At 36.6% G+C, this 21649-nt stretch overlaps 4 protein-coding genes across 6 annotated transcripts; 1 reads left to right on the top strand and 3 right to left on the bottom strand.

The window, feature by feature from the left end:
- Positions 1–110: 110 nt before the first annotated feature.
- On the bottom strand, positions 111–4072 carry LOC18107906 (uncharacterized). Of its 2 annotated transcripts, none has more exons than XM_024589920.2 (6): positions 3718–4072; positions 3199–3358; positions 2293–2647; positions 1457–1484; positions 1165–1324; positions 111–446 (listed from the first exon to the last, which is right to left on the bottom strand). In XM_024589920.2, the coding sequence occupies exons 1-6, from the start codon at positions 3767–3769 to the stop codon at positions 335–337; spliced, it is 867 nt and encodes a 288-aa protein (XP_024445688.1). In that variant the 5' UTR covers positions 3770–4072; the 3' UTR covers positions 111–334. The 2 variants fall into 2 exon arrangements, with proteins under 2 accessions (XP_024445688.1, XP_006372275.1); XM_006372213.3 differs by having other exon boundaries at positions 1165–1327; positions 3718–4071.
- A 2754-nt stretch (positions 4073–6826) lies between these two features.
- LOC18107904 (organic cation/carnitine transporter 7) lies at positions 6827–10870 on the bottom strand. 2 transcript variants are annotated; one of them, XM_024589917.2, is made up of 7 exons: positions 10173–10870; positions 10010–10076; positions 9595–9863; positions 8780–9017; positions 7965–8472; positions 7595–7797; positions 6827–7380 (listed from the first exon to the last, which is right to left on the bottom strand). In XM_024589917.2, the coding sequence occupies exons 2-7, from the start codon at positions 10037–10039 to the stop codon at positions 7126–7128; spliced, it is 1503 nt and encodes a 500-aa protein (XP_024445685.1). In that variant the 5' UTR covers positions 10040–10076; positions 10173–10870; the 3' UTR covers positions 6827–7125. The 2 variants fall into 2 exon arrangements, with proteins under 2 accessions (XP_024445685.1, XP_024445684.1); XM_024589916.2 differs by having other exon boundaries at positions 10010–10073; positions 10173–10862.
- A 2068-nt stretch (positions 10871–12938) lies between these two features.
- Positions 12939–17522, bottom strand: LOC18107903 (organic cation/carnitine transporter 7). Its single transcript, XM_052449004.1, has 6 exons — positions 17181–17522; positions 16760–17035; positions 16059–16292; positions 14692–15205; positions 14329–14531; positions 12939–13473 (listed from the first exon to the last, which is right to left on the bottom strand). The coding sequence occupies exons 1-6, from the start codon at positions 17244–17246 to the stop codon at positions 13222–13224; spliced, it is 1545 nt and encodes a 514-aa protein (XP_052304964.1). The 5' UTR covers positions 17247–17522; the 3' UTR covers positions 12939–13221.
- Positions 17523–18392: 870 nt separating this feature from the next.
- LOC18107902 (uncharacterized) lies at positions 18393–21524 on the top strand. The gene is made up of 7 exons (XM_052448889.1): positions 18393–18434; positions 18787–18939; positions 19014–19067; positions 19136–19216; positions 20486–20555; positions 20642–20730; positions 21187–21524. Exons 1-7 carry the CDS (start codon positions 18393–18395, stop codon positions 21319–21321), a joined length of 624 nt encoding a protein of 207 aa, XP_052304849.1. The 3' UTR covers positions 21322–21524.
- Positions 21525–21649: the final 125 nt, after the last annotated feature.

Here is a 21649-nt window from a genome sequence, read left to right as displayed (position 1 = left end):
GATCCAACTTTTATGCTATGTCATGTCATGCTTTAGGGTAATTGGTGTTAATACTGGTATTATGTGGTAGACGATTGTAATTCACTACTTGTTCTCTGCAGAGTGTAAGCTGAAGATCAAAACCAGTATATATTCAATACAAAAAGGAATTGATTTCTTCGCACGATTTTCAAAGCCCTGGCCTAGGGCCGACTCCGAGCTCAGTAAATTGAAAACAACTAGCAACGGCCACCAGCTTACGAGACAAGACATTTCAACCTTAAATACTCTCCATCTACCACATCATTAAAAATCTCCCGAGTACCGACTTCCAACAACTACCTACCAAATGAATTTACATTTTTCTCCACATGCTGACAAGGCCATCTGCAAATGACTTCAAGCTTCCCCACACAGTTGATTTCTTCGGAAGTTCCGCACCATCGGTGTGGGTACTAGAGATGTCTCTGGACAATGGAAGCATGGCGTTAATTGTCACTCTTAAGCAGTAAGGGGCAAGGAAAATCACACCATACGTGAGAATGTGAACTGATGATACTTTACAGGGGGCATTCAGGGACAGAATGCACATGCTGAGGACAGAAGTCTCCAAGAGGCTTATATTTAATAAAGCACGTTCTATTCTATAATGAACATCTAAAGAAACAGGAATTCGTATACTTCATTATATAATTATAGGAGTTACGGAATGCATGAACAAGTAACAAATTCAAGTTTCAACTGGACAATAAATATTCTATCAAGAAAACTCTGAGAGGACTACCCTAAACAATTCTCGAGCAAATTCTTGGTGAAAGAAACAGAAAAGGCAAGTGCACAAGAAAGATTGGGAGGAAAAAGGTCTGAGAAAAAATAATAAAATAAACAGAGAATGGGCGAAAAATTATCCAAACCAGAGGAAAGAGGATTAGAATAATATGGAGCGGGTTTTGGGGGGGGGGGGGTGGGGGGTACTTAATTCTACGCTTCTTAGAGGGCGTAAGCTAGTGTTGTAACTGATTAATTTTCTTGCTGAGGTGAGGTAATGAAAACATGTCCCTTGGTCATGAAGGCACTGGCTAGGCAAATGGAACTGGTAAAATGATAAGGACATCAGCAACAGAAACAACAATCACTACTTTAATAGCCCTGATAATAGTACTATATTGTAAGTGGAAAACTTACTTTTCATGTTTGTACAGATAAGGAGACCCCTCATTATGTTTTGAATGATCAGCATCCATCACTCTTTTGAATGCAGAAAGCTTCTCTTGATCATTTTCTGCTTCTACAAGGCCAGGATGAGAGACATTCTTGGTTTCATGTTTTCTTATATGACTCGCAGCTGCTACAAAATGACAATTACCATTAGTTATAACAAAATCAGAATGGTCATTTTGAGTTTCCATCACTTCATGTTCCACTGATTTTTCAGGGCAATGAGATGCTTCCTTATCAATTCTTTCCAGAAGCTTACCTTGAGTTCCAACTGTATCAGAATGCTCCTGAAAGTGCCATAGAGAGAAGGCAATGAGAAGGGTATAACACATGCTCCACTCTCACTTAATAGTACGAATTTGGTAATATAGCCTTTTCTTTTAAAATAGATGGATGAAGCCATAAAAACACAAAGAAGTCAACAATTCTTTTTATAGCAACCAGTGAAAGGGTTCATATAGGTTGGGGAACACCAGTTACAAAAATTTATAGAAATTGTGTTGATTTATAGCCAACTCCAACTGTCATCCCTTTGGAGATTCTTGAAAACAAAGCTATTATTTACTTCATTACTGTAGTAAAGTATGCTGTACTTATTGTGCTCAAGGATCAATGCACCCAGAGCGTGCATATGAGACCTCGTTTAATAGACGCAGTAGGGCTCAACAGGAAATGCCTTTGTGTTTCTCACAACCTAGACTGCCTATGAGAATAAAAATAAAAGGTCCCCAGATGAAAAGGGAGGGCCACTTTAGGAACCAAAACTTCTTCAAAAGCTAAATGCCGGATAGCATATTTCTATTAATTAAACAAATTGAAATGAACAAAGTATGCCAAAATAAACTAGAAACCAGCTATATAATACCAAAACTATGCATTGTGCCATGTAACATAAAGCATTTTTAAATGGCTCATTAAACTTCTGACTTAGCAGACTAACAAACAATTATCATCCAAATATCAAACTCTGAACATCGTTGGACTAGAGCAACAGCCAAAAATTCCATTGTAAGATCTTTGAGTCTAGTATGTTCCCACTTAAATTATGTCTCCTACATGAAAATTAAGACAGTGCAATAAACATCAAACACTTACAAGAGAAATGGGGTTTCCAAACTCTTGAGAGACCACCTTCTCACAAGTTTGCAGCCCTCCCTCCACTTCTAGATATCTGTAACTTGTGTCACCTACATCATTTAGAGGAACTGCACGTGGGTCACATTGAGTTCTCATATCTGACATTGCACCTCCAGTTGACATGTTTTTAACTTTAACCAAGGGCTCACTCACGATAGGTAGCTCCTTTTTCTTGTTTCCACTGTTTGAGGATGAAATCTTAGATTTGTATTCTAGTTCTTGAACAATTTTCCTAATAAAATAGTAATTGCCACCAACTTGTTTTCGAGCATCAGAAATGGATGGAAATTTTCCAGCATGTGTTTCCCTATACCTGTAAAAGGTAATGGCAATATAATAATTCGGTCCCACAATAACTTTCTTATTAACACAACATAGAACTCATTCAATGCTATCAAAGCATTGGTAAGATTCCACACAAAATTGTGGTCTTCAAATTTACTACCAATGATGACAATGTCTGAAAGTAGGTATAATCTTAAAAGTGGGCACTTCATGCAAGAACAATCTCCAATTTCCTCATCAACTTCGAATAACTTTCTAGGCGTCCAAATCGAATACAGGAAAATGTATCTGCACTTCAACTTTGCACAGCATCCCAAAATTTTTACTGAAAAACAATATCAGTGATGAACCTTGAAGTCGCATCAAAGTAATCAATTTTCATGATAAGTTGACAAGTCAAAGTAATCACTAGCCCCTTTTATTTTATTTCGTTGTCTTAAACTAACAATTTTTTCCCTCAACTATAAAAATCCAAATTTAGCAATTTTGCAGATGGAATAAAAAGTTAGCAGCTGCTATATGATATAATTAATCAAGCTGGTTAGAGAAAAAAAGAAAAGGGTGGGGGGGGGTGATTACTTGTTTACATAAGATTCCACCATAGCTCGCCGGTCATCTTTGGAAACTCTCTTCTGAGCTTTGTGACTTTGTGGCATGTGAGAAGGAACCGACGCGGCATATGACCTTGCACGCCACTGCATATTCGCCCCATGTATGGCATTGGCCACCTCATCAAACACTGTCAAGAAGCGATATGCAGGTTTAGTAGCATGTCTGTTTGATGCAACAGCAGTGAAGAGAGACTCACTTTACAAAGACTCCTATTGCTAGATACTGTACATAAACTTCCAAGCGAAATAAGAGAAGGAAAAAACAAATTATTGGTTCAGAACAGCAGCAAAGATTTCCACGATATTTTTTAGTTTTTGCAAAACTTTCAATTTATTTTCTCCATCAAGTTAGCTATCCAATTTACATCCAAAAAGGGGCGGCATCATCATCATCAACAACTCTCTTTGGACTGTAGGATAGAACCAACAATAATATCCAGATTGAATTAGAAGAAGAAGAAGAAGATCAAATAAAGAAAAAACGTACCCGTAGAAATGGTGGATCGAGCGGATCCTCGTCTGATTATGTGGATCATCATTTATTTGTTTTCTTTTATTTACCCATCCACTGCTATGTACTGCTGCTAATTATTATTATTATTGAAAAACAGAAAGCGAAGCACAGAATTTGCAGTTACAGCTAGAGAGGGAGAGCTTGAGAGAGGAAGGAGGGTTTAGACATGACTTTGAGAAGGGACGGAGGGAGGGTTTAGACCTTTAGGGTTTTAAATTTTCATTTCATTTTCATTTTATGGGCTGTTCTGGTTCCGAGTCTGCCCTTTTCTCCGTTAGGGAATTGTTTTTCTTTTGTTTTCATTTACTGTACTTTCTTCTTATAGATTTGTGACGAGTCCAGGACTATCACTCTTGTTCGTAGTTGCAATTCCACCAAACTTTCTAGTCTTAAATTAATTCTTGTAATGCTTTTAATTTTAATATTAAAAATAATTTTTTTAAAATAAAAAAATATTATTTTAATATATATAAAAAAACAATTTAAAAACAGATGGACCAACTAGGCTCATAATTGGGCCCAGGAACTGCCTCTTTCTTCATCATGCCCTTGCACGTCATGCGCCCATTGAGGTCACAAGCCCAAGACTTGGCAGGCTAGGCCCATTAAGGCCACCAGCTCAAGACCTAATCGCCATAAAATTTAGAAAATAAGAGGTAATTTGATTTGGTTGAGGAGGTGGGAAAAACTTTAGATAGCGTTTGTGAGTGTTTTTTAAAAGTATTTTTAAATAAATTTGAATTTTATTTTATTTTAAAATAATATGTTTTTAATGTTTTTAAATTATTTTGATGTGCTGATTTTAAAAATAATTTTTAAAAAATAAAAAAATATTATTGACACATTTTTCTAAATAAAAAATATTTTGAAAAACAATCACAATCACACACCCAAACAAACACGTCACTTTTCAAGAGAGTTGTTGTTTAACAGAAATAAACCTAAAACAAGAGATAGCAGAGAGCTTTGCAAAGTCTGATTGCACGAAAGCTAAGAGAATTGTTGTTTAACAGAAATAAACCTAAAACAAGAGACTCTGACACTTACGGCTAGGAAGCTCCAATAGTTTCGTCATTTCTGAATGGAATCTTTAGTAGTTTTTCCAGTAGATCCTCCTTCCTCTCAATGAATTGTAAGTCTAGGTGTGCACACATATACAAGATAGATCAAGAAAGCATCCAGCATCTTCTTTCTCGATGAATTTTAATTATTCCATCCTTTTCTTTTCTTTTTTCTATTTCAATATGAACTTGGATTTAAAATGGTTAGATCTCTTTTCCATTATCATAGAATTTGTAATCTCGGATTGTATGGATAAGAAATTGGGAGCTGGAATGTAGGAATTATTTGACCATGTACTTGTGTGTACAATCTTCTTCACTCCCTGTATCTACTCAAATGCATGGAAGCTTTATGAAAGTGAAGTTTGTTTCCGCTATTCTTGTCATTGCTAGAAATTGTCTTGAAAAATATATTTGTTCTCTTTAATGTTCATAAAACTCTAATAAATTTTGCACATCATTTTTTTCCAAACTTATTTTTAAATCTATCACTTAAATATTGCATGGCGAAGTAAAACGGTTTTTGTACATGAAACTGACAGACTTCATGAAGGATGTTTACAGTTATGCTGATTCTAAATTTACTTTCTGTATTCTCTCATCAATGATTACTTGTCTGTCTATTATCAGGTGAGGGACGAGATTGAACATCTATTAGATGACAATGAAGACATGGCAGATTTATATTCGACGAGGAAATGGATTCAGAATCAGCAATCTGATTCCTTGGTCGGAGCTGTGGCTTCAGGTAGCATAACCCCTGCTACACCACGTCTCCCTCGAGTTGGCTCTAACCGGAGTGCAAGTATGGTGACTGGCGGCGTTTTGGATGACGATGGTGTAGAGGATTTGGAGATGTTGCTTGAGGCTTATTTTATGCAGCTAGATGGAACACGTAATAAAATATTGTCTGTGAGTATTGCTGCCTTGACCTCAAAATGACAACAAGTTAAGCAAAGAATTGTCTTGATAAATTTCAAAAATTTTGCGCGGGTCATTCACTAAGGATGCTCTTGGTCCAAAAGCTGGAATGCTGGTCAATTTTTATAGTATTAGAAGAATTCTATTATAATTTTCATATTGCTTTTCTTTTTTTCCATACCAAAGTGTGTTACATTCTTGTTTCTTCACTCTTACTCTCTCTTCTTTTTTTTCTTGGGACTTGAAAAATATGAACCTTACATTCATGTAATACTGAATTTTTTTTCCTTTTCATGGCAACTAAACAGAGGGCTGTAAATGTTGTGTGTTCTGTTGCCATCTTTTTTTGTTTTTGTTTTCCTGGAGTGTATTATATCGTCAGCTTAAGTCTCAAGTTGTGAGAGAGGATGCAAGGATAAGTTGTTTAAGTTTTCTCTAATTGCTGACTGGTTTATGATCCCCTGCTTGGCACCGAAGGATTCATTTAGCTGCTTCCAGCTAGTTTGGGGTTAAGGCCTTTTTGTTGATTCGTCTTAAGAGGAGAGAACATGGTATAAATTCTTTCAATCTTATTATTTTTTCTCACCTGCAGGAGTTCTGAATTTGATTTTATTGCAATCGGGTGTACAATTGTATATCTTAACAAACAGCAAGACCATAAGTTTATAGCGGGGTGCATCCTTTTTTGGCTGTGATTAGTTATTTTATCCTTGACTGTATCGATTTAGCTTGTCTAAGTTTTTATAAGCAGTCCTGCCTCCACAAGAGAAGAAAATAGTACACAGTATTACTTGGTCTATGGCATTGGTTGTGTTTAGCTTTGCACTACTTGTTTACAGGCTTACATCATTTTGTATTTTTGGTAGATGAGAAATTTTGGAGCACAGTTTCGTGATGTGTAAAAAGTTTGAGCAGCGCATTGTTAATGTTTATTTTCCCTTTTCTGCGTCCACGAAGATGAAACTAATGAAGTGAGGAGGTGACGGCATGAGTTTCAATGGCGAAGGTTTTGGCAATTTTGTCTATTAATTATTTTTTGGTAATTATTTTAATGTGTAATCAAACATGAGAAAATGGAAGGTTAGAAAACATCGCCGAACAAGTCAAAGATCTTTAGACGACTGCTTTTGCAATATTTAAGAAACTCGGAAGAGCAGGATCGCAAGTCCTTGGAGACTTGTCATGACAGTTTTTGCTGCTTTAGCTCAAAAGGTATTCAACGGCAGAAGAGATGAACATTTTCAACTCCTGAGACTTGAACTTCGGAAAAGAAAATTATGTCAATCAGCGTTCTGCTAGGGTCAGAATCAACCTAGGGCATGCAATGAGTTGGCAGATATTTATCTACTGTAAGGAATCAAAATACATTTCTTTTCTACAATGGTTGAAGGGGTAGAATTTACTGCCCAACGACAACCTGTTTTGAATCAGATACATCTATGCTGTCGCACAATTTCTGTCCCTTGGTATCAACTGGGATGAACATGACACAGACTGCTGAAATAGCCATCAGGACCTCAAACAGGATGATGGCTTCTGTAATCTGGCAGCTAGTCACCAGGCCAACCGCCACAAGAGGACATATCATGCCACCAACCTTCCCCGCAGCATTCGCAGCTCCAGCACCTGTTGCCCTGACGGATGTCGGATATAACTAGATGGAAACGATACTAGTATAAATCAATTATTCAGAACCAATTCTCCCTGCCCCTCAGATGTGTGTGCAGAGGTTTCTAACAAATGCATTTTGGAGTCAAAGTCAAAAGAAAAATGATCACGGAAGTTAAGACTGAGATGATGGGAACATTTTACCGAGTCAACATCTTGCTACGGATAAAATGCCCTGAACAAAGTATTATAGGGCTTACCTCCTGAACATATATTGTAGCAACTGAGTAGGCTGCTTTGGTACTCATTCGAGCTCCAAACAAGAATGACATCGTTAATGTTGCAGACTGATGGTAAACCAGAGGTAAAAGGAAGATACCAGCCAAGACAAACGTAAAAGCTACCGTAAGCTTGCGGCCAATTCTATCTACAATAGTTGCTGACAAAAGAATCCCAGGAAGCTCTACAATAGTATAGATTTATAAGAAAACATGTTATTATGCATTGCTTAATTTGGTAACTGTACAAGAAAGTTAGAGACGAGATATATAGTATATATCACATTGCAGAACAATTCTCAAAATGTCAAACATTAATTGCATAGAGATGAAGAGAGTAGGCATGCAATACCTGCCAAATTAGAAATAAATACATTTATGTAGAGGCTGTCAGGATTTTCTGATTTCAAGAGATTTGAGCCACATCTGCTTTGCCCACTACTTAGCTCTGAAGTCAGCAATATGATACCATAATATGAGAATACATTTCCAAAGAGTAACTCCCAGAGAAGAAGTGTTGTTCGGATTAGTTTTGATGAGAAAAGCATAAGAAATGATTGGAATCCTGATCTAAAATCCAAATCCATTTTTTCAGTGGTGGAGAGGAGAGGGGTATATTCTGATGTTGCAGATTCTTCATCCAGTCCAATTGTACTATCAGGAACAAGCTCTCCGGGAGGGAGTTTTGATTGGTTGAGCAGAGCTATTTTCTCCAGAATATTATATGCATCATTTATTCTGCCTTTCATGCATAGATACCTTGGAGATTCTGGTACATGAGAATAAAAGAGAAGCAGGGCAAATGCTGGTAAACAGGATACTGCGAGTAGCCATCTCCAACTCAACCTTGGCATTACCATCTGCAAGAATTACAGAAATACAATTAATTATGAAGAAAAGAATTCCCCGGGTGATAAGACATGTGAAGCATAAATGACTTTAATATCTGAACTTGTCCTCTCTTATGAGTTTTGTGCAATTTTAGCATGCCCCATGCTGCCCAGCTTGTGCAGACACTGTAATGTAATATTAGCCGAGCAATGTACCAAAATATCAGATAATGATGAGGAAAAATGGCCTTTAACACTTGCTACCAAGAGCGTTTATGATAAAATCAAGTTTTTTTCAGCTACTTTTTTTGTTCAGAATTCAGGAAATGGTACACACCCATGCAAGTAAAGCCTCAAAAATTGTCCCAAATGCCCAGAACCATGAGAGTAGAAGCATCCTTTTTCCTCTATGTGAAGCAGGAACAAACTCTAGAATCCAGGAGCTGAATACACTTCCACCACCCAGCCCGGAGCCAACCAAACAACGAAGAATCACCAGAGATGCATAATTTGGGGAGAAAGCACTCAACAATCCAGCTCCACAAGTCAGAAGAGTTGCTCCTAGGAAACCCTTCCTGGAAAGACCAAATGGAACTAAAACAACTTGTAAGATGAGGTAAAATATTTAACCATGGGTTTGTAAGAGTCCAGTGCAAAGATTCAAATTCAAACGGATGGTTTCAAAGAAAAACATCGTATTTGTACAGCAACATCTTTAGCAGAAGGGATCAACACTTGATGGAAACTTGATCTTTAGCTTTGATGATGTAATGAGAAGGGTATTTACAGAATACTTGCCAGTTTGCCTATTTGGAAATCATTTGCACTTCATAAACTTTAAATTGGAAGCGAACAAGACAGCCAAAAATAATAGGAAAACCACCAAAATATTGCAAAACTGTGTAATTGGAACTTCGAAAGAGCAGATTTTGTCAACCTAAAACCTTAAATAGAGAAAGATCTACCATAGAAGCATCAGAAAAGTTTGTGCAAGTTTTTTCCAAATTCCTGAAGCTATACAATATACACAAATATATCCATACAGACATTATGAAGGATTCTTAACTTTACACGTCAAGGAAACAGTGAAGATTATTGACAAGGCACAGCATATAATTAATGCAAGGAATAAGGGGGGAAATGATGGTTTGCCTCCTTCCATGATGATCTGAAACGAGTCCCCAAAAAAATGATCCAATAAGCATGCCACCAAAAACAGCAGTTGATAGCAGACTCTCTTGGCTTGATGAGAGATCCCACTGGGACTTGACCGCCGGTCCCACAAAAGAGAGAATCATAACTTCCATTGCGTATGCAAACCAAGCAAGTCCAGCATAAACAAGCACGAGACCTTGGAATTTCCCAAATCCCACAGAAGCAAGAGCCTCATCCACAGTGTATACAAGGTTTTCCCCGTCCGTCTATGTGGTGGCCGGTCAACAACATACCAAAGAAATCAAAAAATTGTCACGGCCACAGGGTAACAAACAAACGAAAAATTATCATGTTTTATACATATTCAATTTCAAGATTGATTGTATGATCATCAAGAAATCTCAAAGCTTACCCTGACGGAGGTCTCAGCTGGCTCATTCATGGGCGTAGCAGTCAGAGATCGATGCTATATATCACTGCTTTTACGTCAAAAACCAAATTACTTGTAGTTTCAACTCAAGAAAGAAGATCAATAGTGAAGTATCAATCATTGAAAAAAACAAGAGACTGAATACCTTACAGAAGCGGCCAACTGGATATAAGTTTATGAAGCTTTACTTGTTAATAATAATTGCTTGGGTACACATGGACACGAATCAAACAACACGAAACACTAATACTGCTTGATACTTCCTTGGAAGATGCATAAATGGAGCTGAGCTGCGCATGAGAACATATAATCAAGAAAATATGAACTAACCTGAAACTAGGAAATGATAGTCTTCTTTGCGCTAACATATATACGGTTGTTACCATTACAATTGTCCAGTACCTGGACAGGACAGGATGACTCTTTCGGCTGAAAAGAAGGGAAAAATCGATAATTTGTGTGGAGTGGACTGCGGCATATGTAGCTGGACAGGACAGGATGACTCTTTCAGTTGAAAAGAAGAGGATATAAGAACATATATATATATATATATATATATATAGTACGAGTTTGGTAATATAGAAGTAATCGAAATACATAGTTAAACATGGAAAATGAGAAAGCGAAGGCATGGTTGGTGTGGCCAAAGTAGGAGTATAGGCAAGAGCAGACAAGTGGATCTCATCATCAGCTAGTTGCTCCACGTACCCATAAACAGATCAGTAACAGTTCATCGATCCCACGTTGAGAGTGTTTTGTGGTATGATTGGAGTTATTTTTTAAAATGTTTTTTATTTAAAAAAATATTAAAATGATATTTAAAAAAAATATATTTTTAAAACACAAACAAATAACATTTTTTTGGTATACAAGAAAAACCCGTTTCGCTCCTCTCAAATTCTCTGTATAAAAATGCGAAAGCTTCGGTGTCGAGTGATTGATTTTGTCGGACGGAGGAAATTGAGTATTTGAGAAGAAGTAGAACTAGAAGATGAGTAACAACGTACAGTTTCTATAATTTCTTGGTGTAGACAAGTTTTTGAGGAAGACGAAAAGAGTATAGAATTCACGAAAATGGTAAAAAACAAGAACCCTGCCCGTACTTCATTTCTCATCTGAATTAAGAGAAGATTACGGTAGCTTAAATAGATCTGCAACGGACCAAATCAAAATGGAAGAGGAACCTTAATAGGAAATTAAATAAGAAAATAATAAGACTGACAAAAAAGCATATTCTAAGCTTAATTTAAAAGCTTTCCATACCACGAACTAGTCACAATGAGCTAATCCATCATTGAACTTGTAGAATTTCCTGAATGATCTAATCAAAAGTTACGTCCAGTTTTTTCATATATATTATTTGACACAGCCAGGCCTCTTCTTCTTGAGCTTTGACCTGTACATTTGATTCAAAAATGTATATGATAAGCTTTGTACGTAATCCAAATCAACATATCCATATCCGACCATTCAATCCTTCTGCAATAACTACAGTACCACACAACCAGTGCCGATCTCGATAATCGAAAAAAAGAACATGAAAAGGGAAGAAAAACAACTGTGAACAAGGTATGTTTAGAGCATATGATACATATATATGTTATGAACATTTTGCAAATATAACTATGAACAAATACCTTTTCTTAAGCCTGCAGATAAACCACTTTTGGCAGGAAAGAACGTTAAGCCTGCACTGAAGCAATTTCGGTTGGAATAACCCAAAAAGATAAGAGAAACTAGAATTTTTCTTTTGAAAAACATATATTAAAATGACCAGACACTGAAAATGCATGGTTCATGGTGTTTTTGCAGGCTGTTAACCAATTGTTTTTGCTCTCTTTACTGCATCCTCTCTTCTATTAGTGTGACTATTCTGAATTTCTGACACTCTCCCAATGGTTAATTCCACGACTGGTCTACTCGGCATTAAATTTAACACACTTCATATGATGCCCACGTAGGCAGCAAGCATATCAAAATTTAGACCTGCAAATTAATTAAGAGCATCGATCGGCCAGACTCCTTGATCTCTGGGAAATCACATAAAAGTAACTCAACAAGGTGATTAATTGGCAATTAATGGTAGCGTACCACCTATGACCTAATAGATTCTTCTTCACCCGCTAGGAGCTGGAATCTAAGAGATTTTGATGCAGGCAGGCGTGAGAGTCTGAAAGCCGTGGATCACGTAGAAAGCCTAGAGAAATTGAAACTTAAGTGTGTAGTCAACTTCAGAATATGAGAAAGGCTGGTGCGGCCAGTTACTGATTCATGTGCTGACACCCACAAGGAAGAAATTAAAGATGAAGTGGATTGCCTGATTTTGCACTGCATGTTAATCTTGCAGACAAGGTAATAACAGGCATCAGCTGCTCCATCTGCTCCACAATAACAACCCATACCTTCCCCTAATAACCACATAATAAATCACAAGCATCGTTGAGCTCCAAAGTTGGAAGGGTGCTGTCTGGGTCCCAGAAGTTAAGCTAGCCGTGTCCAAGGGCATGCACCATTACCGAGCTAGCCAACTCAGTACGATCTGATGTAGTAACTTTGAGCACTCTATATCAGGAAAAGCAGGATAGTGCTGTTTAGCACCCCTGGAAATATAAGTGAAGACAACTTTTTTTGTCCACTTCTGAGAGGGCCTTTTCATCCAAATTTCTTTGTTTTCAACTTACATGAGACTTCATCAACCCGTTCCTTGATCATCACATGAAAAATTATGCAACAACACCGTTAAAAATTGAAAAGCATGATATTACCGTGCAAGATTCATTGATAGACAAAGCTAATCACGACGGGTTACAGTGATTTAAGTCAATATATATATTTTGATGTTTTATAGCTAGAGACTTGTCATTTTAGAGCTTGTTGCTCTCGTTCCATAGATGTTCAATGAGAGGAGAAATGAAAAAGAATTCAACTCCTGAATTTGAACTTGTAAGGCAAGGAAGTAAATGATACATGTCGCCTCGTACTCTGCTATACATACTTAAATCAACCTTGCGCGACGAGGGAATAGGCATACATATTTATCTATGTTAAAGGATTAGCATTTGTTCTCCCTTCCTAGACACAGCCAATTTGGCAGAACCGTGATCTGATACATGGACTTCCTGTTCTAAACAATCAAATAGCAAATACAAGAAAATACATCTAGTTTTCACTATGCTTGAATGGGTATAAATTTGCTACCCAACAACTACTTGTTTTGGATCAGATGCAGCTAAACTGTCACTCAATTCCCGCCCACTGGTCTCAAATGGGAAGAGCAGGACACAGACTACTGAAATAACAATCACAACCTCGAACAAAATGATAGCTTCCTTAAGATGGCAACCCGCCACTAGTCCAACTGCCACAAGAGGGCATACCATGCCACCAATCCTCCCTACAGCATTTGCAACTCCTGCCCCAGTTGCCCTAATAACCGTTGGATACACCTAGGGAAAAAGGAAATTACCACAAATAAATTATTTAAAACCAGTTCAAAGGTCAACTTAAAGGCGCTTGAAGCAAATCGGAATGGCATTAAGCACAATGGAAAAGTAACCAACTTCCATGGGTCATGACCATGTTATTGGCTAATTCTAATGAAGACAGGGTTACAACAAAATCACCTTCCAAATGCAATGACATATTATTCCTATTAATGGATTCAAGATAGAATAATGAAGGATCAATTCAAAGGATGCGGCAGCTTGACGATGGACAAGAAACGGATCAATTTCGTAGAATTCAAAACAGCATCTTTTTAAGAGCAGTAGCAATTCATTTTGTATGCTGACTGACTATGATGAGTTATTCACTCCCAAAAGACTCCAGAATCATTCCCGTATATAAATAAAATAGAGGAAACATTCAAGATTAGCATGAAAAGAGACAAGGATGTATATTTCTACTAGCCAATCTTAGCAGAGAAGAGAGTGGATTATATTCTTAACCATATTCCTATATTCGCCAATTGCCGATTGATCAATCTATGGTTTTATTAGCAAGAAAAATAAGCAACAAGAACAGAGAGAACAAGGGTGATGAGAAAGGGATTCCAGAAACTTGCATTTTCTAACAAATGCATTATCATGTTTCCCATCTAAAAACTACCTCCCTCAAGTTGGTTTCAATAGAAAAGATTATTGATCCTGATCAGAAAAAAAGATGAAGGTGGGGAATATTTAAGCAATTATTCATTAAAAAAAAATTAAAAAAAAAAAAAACAGAAGTACATCTTCAAGCAGTCAACCACTGCTTTGAATAAAAGGTCTTCAAAAAAAATTGAGGAGTATTCCAGGACTTACCTCTGGGGCATATATTGCAGCAACTGTGAAGGTTCCTATGGCACACATGCGAGCTCCAAATAACAATGCTGTTGTCAAAGTCGCATGCTGATGGAAAACCAGGGGTAGGAGGAAAATACAAGCTAAGACAAACATGAATGCCATTGAAAGCTTGCGGCCAAATCTATCCACAATAATGGCTGATAAAAGAATCCCAGGAAGCTCTACAACATAAATTTTTAAGAAAAGATTTACCAGATCATTATTCCTTAAAATGATAATACTATATAAAAATTTAAAGGTAAGAGGTAATTACTTCATGTTGTAGAACAATTTTCAAATCTCAACATTAAGTGCAGAGAAAGTTTACTAGGCATGCAATACCTGCCAAACTAGTAATAAATACATTTATGTAGAGGCTGTCATCCTGGAGATTTTCTGACCGCAAGACAGTTGAGGAACATTTTCCTTCCTCACTACTTAGCTCTGAAGTCAACAATATGATACCATAATATGAGAATGCATTTCCAAAGAATAACAACCACAAAAGAAGTGTTGTTCGAATTAACTTTGATGAGAAAAGCATAACAAATGATGAGAAGCCTGATTTAAAATCTGAAACCAGATTTCTAGTTGAGGAGAGTAGAGGTGTATATTTTGACGGGGCAGATTCTTCATCCAGTCCAATTGTACTATCAGAAACAAGCATTCCAGGAGGAAGTTTTGATTGGTTCAGCTGAGCTATCTTCTCCAGAATATTATGTGCCTCCGTTATTCTTCCTTTCATGGACAGGTACCTTGGAGACTCTGGTACTATCCAATAAAAGAAAAGCTGGGCAATAGATGGTAAAGAGGAGAATGCAAGTAGCCACCTCCAATTCAATCTAGGCAAGACAATCTGCAATAAGTACAGAAATACAGTTACCTTAAGAAAAATACTCAATAAGAACAGTTTTTTTTTGCAGTAAAAAGATGTCATTTGAAAAACATTGGACAGAAAGCACAAGGATAATAACTAATATAACTTCAAGAGGTGCATACTAACAGATCAATGAATTAGTATGGAAGAAAAAAGGCAGCTGTCATATACCACCATGGAAGATGAAGAGTAAGGTTATGTGTTTTTCTGCAACTTTTCTGGTTCAAAAAGGGAGATTCTAAATAAGCAGACAAGAGTCCCCTGCAAGGACACTAAAGAATTTCAGACGTTAAGAACAGAGAGAATGTTTACAAGGAATAAGATAAAAGTAAATTGAAACTAAAGCATATCAGGAGTCTCCAATTCCTTGAGTGGTCGAGTTTAGAAGTCTTGGATGAATAAACCTAACGTTCCAACAGTTGAAAACTCACTCATCAAGTTTCGAGTCTCTGCCTTAAATCTCTTTTTGACAACCTAACCCTCAAAAACTTTTATCATATACGGAAAAATCTGTCAAAAAACCAGAATGGAAAAGGCAAAAGAGTAAGAGAGAAAAAGTGCACAACCCCTGCAACAGAAGTTCAAACAAAAAAGAAAGAAAGAAGGAGAATACAAAGCAGATTATCTTTCTTCTCTTACGACCGGAACTGAATTCAACATTCAACAAAATTAAAGAGCAACACCTTTTTCTCAAATCAGAGTGCGAAAGCAAATGCCATATTCATATCAATCACCTTGTTCAGATAGTCAAATAAAACTTCAAAGAAATAAAATGAAGAAGCAACAACAGCTTGGACAGTAGTTGTAGTAGTGAGAAAATAGAACACAGTACCCATGCAAGTGCAGCCTCAAAAATGGTTCCGAATGTCCAGAAAGTTGAGAAGACAACCATCCAGGTGCCTCTATGTGAAGCCGGAACAAACTCTAGAAACCAGGAGGAAAATACAGGTCCACCACCCAGGCCAACCCCAACCAAACAACGGAGAATCAACAATGATACATAATTCGGGGAGAAAGTACTCAAAAATCCAGCTGCACTGGTTATAATAGTTATTCCTAGGAAACCCTTTCTGGAAACAGAAAATGGAATTAGAAAAACTAGATAAGATCAAGATACACACACACGCACCAGGTTTGACATAAAGGAATATGATTTGTGCTACACAATGAACCCTTGAATTGTCACAGAAGCTATTGAAAACTGAGCAGTGGAAATTGAAGATCTTTCTATTTGAAAAGTGGTGAACTCAATATTAATGATGAATGGAACTAGATTAGATTCTCACTAAAAGAAAGCATCTTTAATAACGTAATATGCCCATGAGCGACAGAAGTAAAGGCATCATAAATTATATTGCCAGAAGTAGAAAAATGGCTAGTTTTCTGCAATTAATTTATAAAGTTTTCTGCAATTAATTTATGAAGTTTTCAGCAATTAATTTGCAAAGCTATACGGATACAAGTTTACAAATGGAGAGACAGATTCATTATCAACGGGGCAATAGGCATATGAAATAAAATATGTAGATGGACTTGCCTTCTTCCACAGTAATCAGAAAAAAGGCCCCAAGAATAAGCTCCAACAAGCATGCCAGCAAAAACAACCGTAGAGAGCAAACTCTCCTGGGTAGAGGAGAGATTCCACTGGGACTTGACAGCAGGACCCACAAAGGAAAGGATCATAATTTCCATGGCTTCAGCAAACCAACCAAGACCGGCATAAGCAAGCACCAGAAACTGGAATTTTCCAAAGCCCGCAGAAGCGAGGGCATCATCCAGAGTGTACACCAGCTGGTCCTCATCATCCATCTATGTGCGTGTGTGTGTGTGTGTGTGTGTGTGTGTGTGTGTACGTGTATACAAGAAATAAGACAAATATTAAGAATTAATTAATTAATCACAATATTGAAGATTTCATGACGTTAAATTAATTACAAATATACATATATTATACCCTGCTGCTGCTGGTGGTGGGGATGGAGGTCTCATCATCTACAACTGGCTGGTAATTAACGGGCATAGCTTTAGGAAGTGTGCAAGATAGCCTGATCTCTTGCAATGAATTAATTTATGAAGAAATATAAGTATACAGGAGGCAGTACGTTAAAAAGCTTCTTAATTGTATGGTAAGAAGGAGGAGGAGGAGGAGGAGATGATGATGATGAGCGTGGAGTAAGGAAAGGGAGGGGGGAAAAGAGAGCGCTGTTTGATTATTGTCTTGACTTTGACGCGAGACATGGGAGAGAAAGAAAGATGATATTATAAACATGAGACAGATGATTCGATGGGGTGTGAACTGAAAACATGAAACGTGTGGTCAAACTTAAGACAGCAGAGAAAGGGTTGTTGTTATCTTGTCTTGTTGATGGTGCAGTGCATGTGATGTGGATTCATTTGGATGTGGATGCGACGTCAACAAAAAAAATATAAGTTATTGTAGATTAACATGCGATCATAATCATAGAATTGCGATAACCCTATAAAATTAAAAAGAGAAAATAACCACAAGATCAATTTCTCATAAATCAAATGTTAAAGATAAAATTTATAAAAATATAATTTAAAAAAAAAAACATAGAAATAGACATGAGTCTGAGACTAACCCCATATAATATAAACTCTAAAAAATAACGAAGTAAAATTCTAAATTTATAAAATATTAAGGAATGAAATTAAAAAAATAAAAAAATGATATGAAACAAAAAAAAATAACAATAAAAACAATGAGAATTATAATTGATATAAAAATAATTTAAAATTAAATGTTAAGGGATGGAATTGAAAATAAAATTTAATTAAAAAATAAAAAAAAACAATAATAAAAATAATAAAAATTTAATTTAATTTAAAAATTAAATGAAAATAAAATAAAAAACTAAGAAGTAAATTGAATTAAAAAAAAGTGAGTAGAAGGAGAAGAAGAAATACACGGTAATTATATTATTACAGTGAATTATGATTTGTATATTTTTTTTAATTTTTAATTTTAATAGGAATACCATTAGGATAGGATAGTCCTTCTTCACAACGAGAGATTCTTGGAGGACTACAAGGATTATTAGTTAATCGCCCTAGCTAGTTCATCACACTTTGAGCTTCTACGGTTCTACCTGCTTTACCATCTTATTTATTTTCTCACATAAACGAGCTTAAACAATCTTCAACGATGAGATGGGGAGGGGGGGGTATCTCTGGCCGAGATTCCCCGGTCTGCTACTACTTTCTATCGAGTTGATTAATGTATCATTGCTATCAATTAATTAATCATTTTTTAAATATAATAATAATAATGTCAAAAAGAGGTCAAGACGACGACCAGAGACTTTTTCTCCTCCTCCTATGGGTAGCCAGCAGCAGCATTAGCAGCCTCTCCTTTTGCTCCTCCGCCATTTATATCTGATTTTGATTGATTGTTTTCTAAACAATTGGTTGTTATTGATCCTTCTACCAGTCCAATTTTTTTTTTTTTAAGTATCAATTTGATCTCTTTCTTTCTTTATTTATTTCGGTCTGTCAGGTAAATTACTATATGGTATTTGATTGATTATTTATAGAGAGAGAGGGGGAGAGAGAGAGAGAATGGAGGAGGAGGGTCATATAGGTATTGGGTGAGGGAAGCAACAGCTGACGCAGCTCCTCTTTCTCTTCCTAAGAAGCTCTCCCCTCAGCACCTTCTTTCTCAACCGAACTCCCTCGGTTCTGTCTGGAATACGGTACCCACACCTATCCTTTTTCCTTCTCCCTCTCTTCTTTTATCCGAAACAAAATAAAAATTAATAAATTGCAGGCTGGAACATGGGAGAAGAAAAATCTTAATAATTGGGCCACCCATCGGATCAAGGTCTGTCATTTACTCTCTTTTTATCCCACATTATTTATTCCGCGCCTCTGATTTTTCCTTTATTGTAGGAACTGATCGTGTCGGTGGGCTCCTTGGAGTTCTCTGGTGGCAAAGCACAAATAGCAAAAGTGTCGAAATGTTCTGGTGATGTAAGTTCTTTCTTCTTCTTCTTCTTCTTCTTCTTCTTCTTCTTGTTTAACTTTAATTTGTAAAGATGGAGTGTTTAGACTAGATCAACACCATGTTGCATGATGCATGTTGAAAGGTCAAAAAACCAGAACCTTTAGTATGTAACATATACAGAATTTACAACCAAAGTAAATGATCGATTGAAGTCTCGAAATTTCCCCTCATTAATAAAAGGGTTATCTTGTCTGCTGCTACTGTGTATTGCTTTTTTGAATTGAGACTCCATTATCTTTGAAATGGGCGAGAGAAGTTTGTTTTCCCATGAATGCTTTTCCAGAAATGTTCTTAAAAACGTAGTTAGTGATCCAAAGGGCTGTTTATCGTTTCTGCTTAAGCAGAAGTGACGCCTTCGTCTGGCATCCAAATTTTCACCTCAATCAAACCTGCCTTTGATACTCTACGCACTAAATAGCAACAACTTCTAGCCCACCCACTTAGTGTAGCAATAGATGATTGATTGATTCAGCTGCTGCTTCCTTAGTTAAGAGTCAGTTCTATGAGATTTGCCTCTTTTATAGAAGTTACTGGTCATAAGGAATTCCTACTTTAGACAGGCCCTCTCTAGGTATTAAAAAACACTAAAAGTCTTAGAGGAGTTGAGATATCCATATTTCCTTCTTTTTAACAATTCCAGACTTCATATGAGCATGTAACGAAAAGTTGACACTTTGAGCTACTCCAATTTACTCTTGACTATATGATTCCTCCTTTGTTTTTATCTGGGGAAACATGTGAAATGACATGACTTGTGTATCTTGCAATATGCTTTCTATTTAACCTCATAGTTTTTGAAGTTGATTGATTCTTGTGAATCTCTGTGTTTTGCCTTTGAATTGTCCTATAGATGCCAAATATTAGGAAAAAGCAAACCAGAAGTTCTAGTACACTCTAGTGCAGATCGAAATTGGACTGAACATCAGAAAAAAAATGTGAGATAATTGGTTACCTGTCTTATCATCTGATGCACTCACATGTAAATTTGCCCTATTAAATTCAAACTCTTGTTCTGATTCACATTATTTCTAGTGCTTTTTCTTGCTATTTTACTTTGATTTCTCATTATTATTTAGCAAGAGGTCTTGCACAAATATTTCATTTCAGAATACTTTGATCTCCACAAACACACCGTTTTGTTTTACAGATGATATTATCGTTTTCTCATTATGACGTGTATATGATATGCATGGGAAATTTATTTCCCTACTGATGGTTATTACTTGTGTGAGCAGGCATTCTTGGTAATTGTGAGGAACAAGAAACTTGTTGGATATACCTATGAATTGACACTGAAAATTAAAGGTAACCTGGTGTCACTTAAACTGCCTGCTTTCCCTCCTTCATCTATTTACCCTATCCTAAAAGAATTGGTATGTCAATGGGATTAGGGGAATGGATTGTCAAAGAGGAGAAAAGGATGGTAAAGGGCCACTTGGATTTTCCGGAGTTTTCATTTGGTGAGCTGGATGACCTGCAGGTAGGTCCTATATTTCCACTCAAATGTGTTGAGTATAAAATGAAATCTAGATGGAATTGACAGGAAAATATTGGGAAATTTAGGATGACCTCTGAAAAAAGATGTGCATCTCCCTGCTGCTTGCTCCATCATCTTCTCATCAAAATAACAGATTCTCTAAAAGATGAGAAAATATCTGTCTTTTATTTAATAATGTGGTAATAGAGTGATTCCTACAGCTATTGGTTGCTTGTATGGACAGTGATAAATGGCTGTCAAAAGGTCAAATAGCCCATAAACTTACTAATCTGTGGCAATTGTAGTTGATCAAACCATTTCTCTGTGTTTTCATCTGTATGGATATTTGTGCTAGCCTGTCAGTCTGCTCTTATCTTTAAATAGACTGCCTAATGATTAATTTCAGTTCTTTTTTTTTTTACAATGATTAATTTTAAACTCTTGGTCTTGCTATTCTAGATGCAAGTACGGCTTAGCGACGAGAAGGATCTCTCACGGCAAGATATGCTACAGATCAGTCAGAATTTGAAGCTGTTTTTACAGCCTGTCCGTGAAAAATTGCTCCAATTTGAGCAGGAGCTCAAAGATAGGTAGAAATGGGGGCCAGGAAAGGCATGTTTCCTCGAAGTTAGACGGCAACCTTAATAATTTGCAACGATCTTTTTTTTTTTTCCCAACATATGTAACGGAACAAAGGATTGTTAAAGGAGACAACAGTTACCTGGGCATACTCTAAACTTGAGATGGACTTTATTGGATACTTCTATTATGTCAAATGCATCTTGCAGATTTATCTAGGACGGCTGTCCATGTTGACCTTATCCTCTACTTAGAGGATGAAGTTTGTTTTACATGGTAATGACATAGCATGCATTTTCTTGTCTGGTCTACTGGTAATGCGACTCATGTAAAGTAAATTTCC

Source organism: Populus trichocarpa, chromosome 18 (genome assembly GCF_000002775.5).
Source record: "Populus trichocarpa isolate Nisqually-1 chromosome 18, P.trichocarpa_v4.1, whole genome shotgun sequence".
Classification (NCBI taxonomy): domain Eukaryota; kingdom Viridiplantae; phylum Streptophyta; class Magnoliopsida; order Malpighiales; family Salicaceae; genus Populus; species Populus trichocarpa.
The sequence above is the reverse complement of the archived record's forward strand: the minus strand, read 5'-3'. Positions and strand labels throughout refer to the sequence as shown.

Coding starts and splice junctions, on each gene's coding strand:
- LOC18107902 (XM_052448889.1), top strand. CDS start 18,393: ATGAGATGGGGAGGGGGGGGTATCTCTGGCCGAGATTCCCCG. Junction 18,940..19,013: donor TCGGTTCTGTCTGGAATACG/GTACCCACACCT, acceptor AATAAATTGCAG/GCTGGAACATGGGAGAAGAA. Junction 20,556..20,641: donor ATTGACACTGAAAATTAAAG/GTAACCTGGTGT, acceptor CAATGGGATTAG/GGGAATGGATTGTCAAAGAG.
- LOC18107903 (XM_052449004.1), bottom strand. CDS start 17,246: ATGCCCGTTAATTACCAGCCAGTTGTAGATGATGAGACCTCCATCCCC. Junction 16,293..16,759: donor ATTACTGTGGAAGAAGGCAA/GTCCATCTACAT, acceptor GTTTCCAGAAAG/GGTTTCCTAGGAATAACTAT. Junction 15,206..16,058: donor TTGAGGCTGCACTTGCATGG/GTACTGTGTTCT, acceptor TACTTATTGCAG/ATTGTCTTGCCTAGATTGAA.
- LOC18107904 (XM_024589917.2), bottom strand. CDS start 10,039: ATGAATGAGCCAGCTGAGACCTCCGTCAGG. Junction 9,864..10,009: donor CAGCTGAGACCTCCGTCAGG/GTAAGCTTTGAG, acceptor GCCACCACATAG/ACGGACGGGGAAAACCTTGT. Junction 7,798..7,964: donor ATTTATTTCTAATTTGGCAG/GTATTGCATGCC, acceptor ATACTATTGTAG/AGCTTCCTGGGATTCTTTTG.
- LOC18107906 (XM_006372213.3), bottom strand. CDS start 3,769: ATGATGATCCACATAATCAGACGAGGATCCGCTCGATCCACCATTTCT. Junction 3,359..3,717: donor TCGATCCACCATTTCTACGG/GTACGTTTTTTC, acceptor GCTTCTTGACAG/TGTTTGATGAGGTGGCCAAT. Junction 1,485..2,292: donor TTGGAAACCCCATTTCTCTT/GTAAGTGTTTGA, acceptor TGGCACTTTCAG/GAGCATTCTGATACAGTTGG.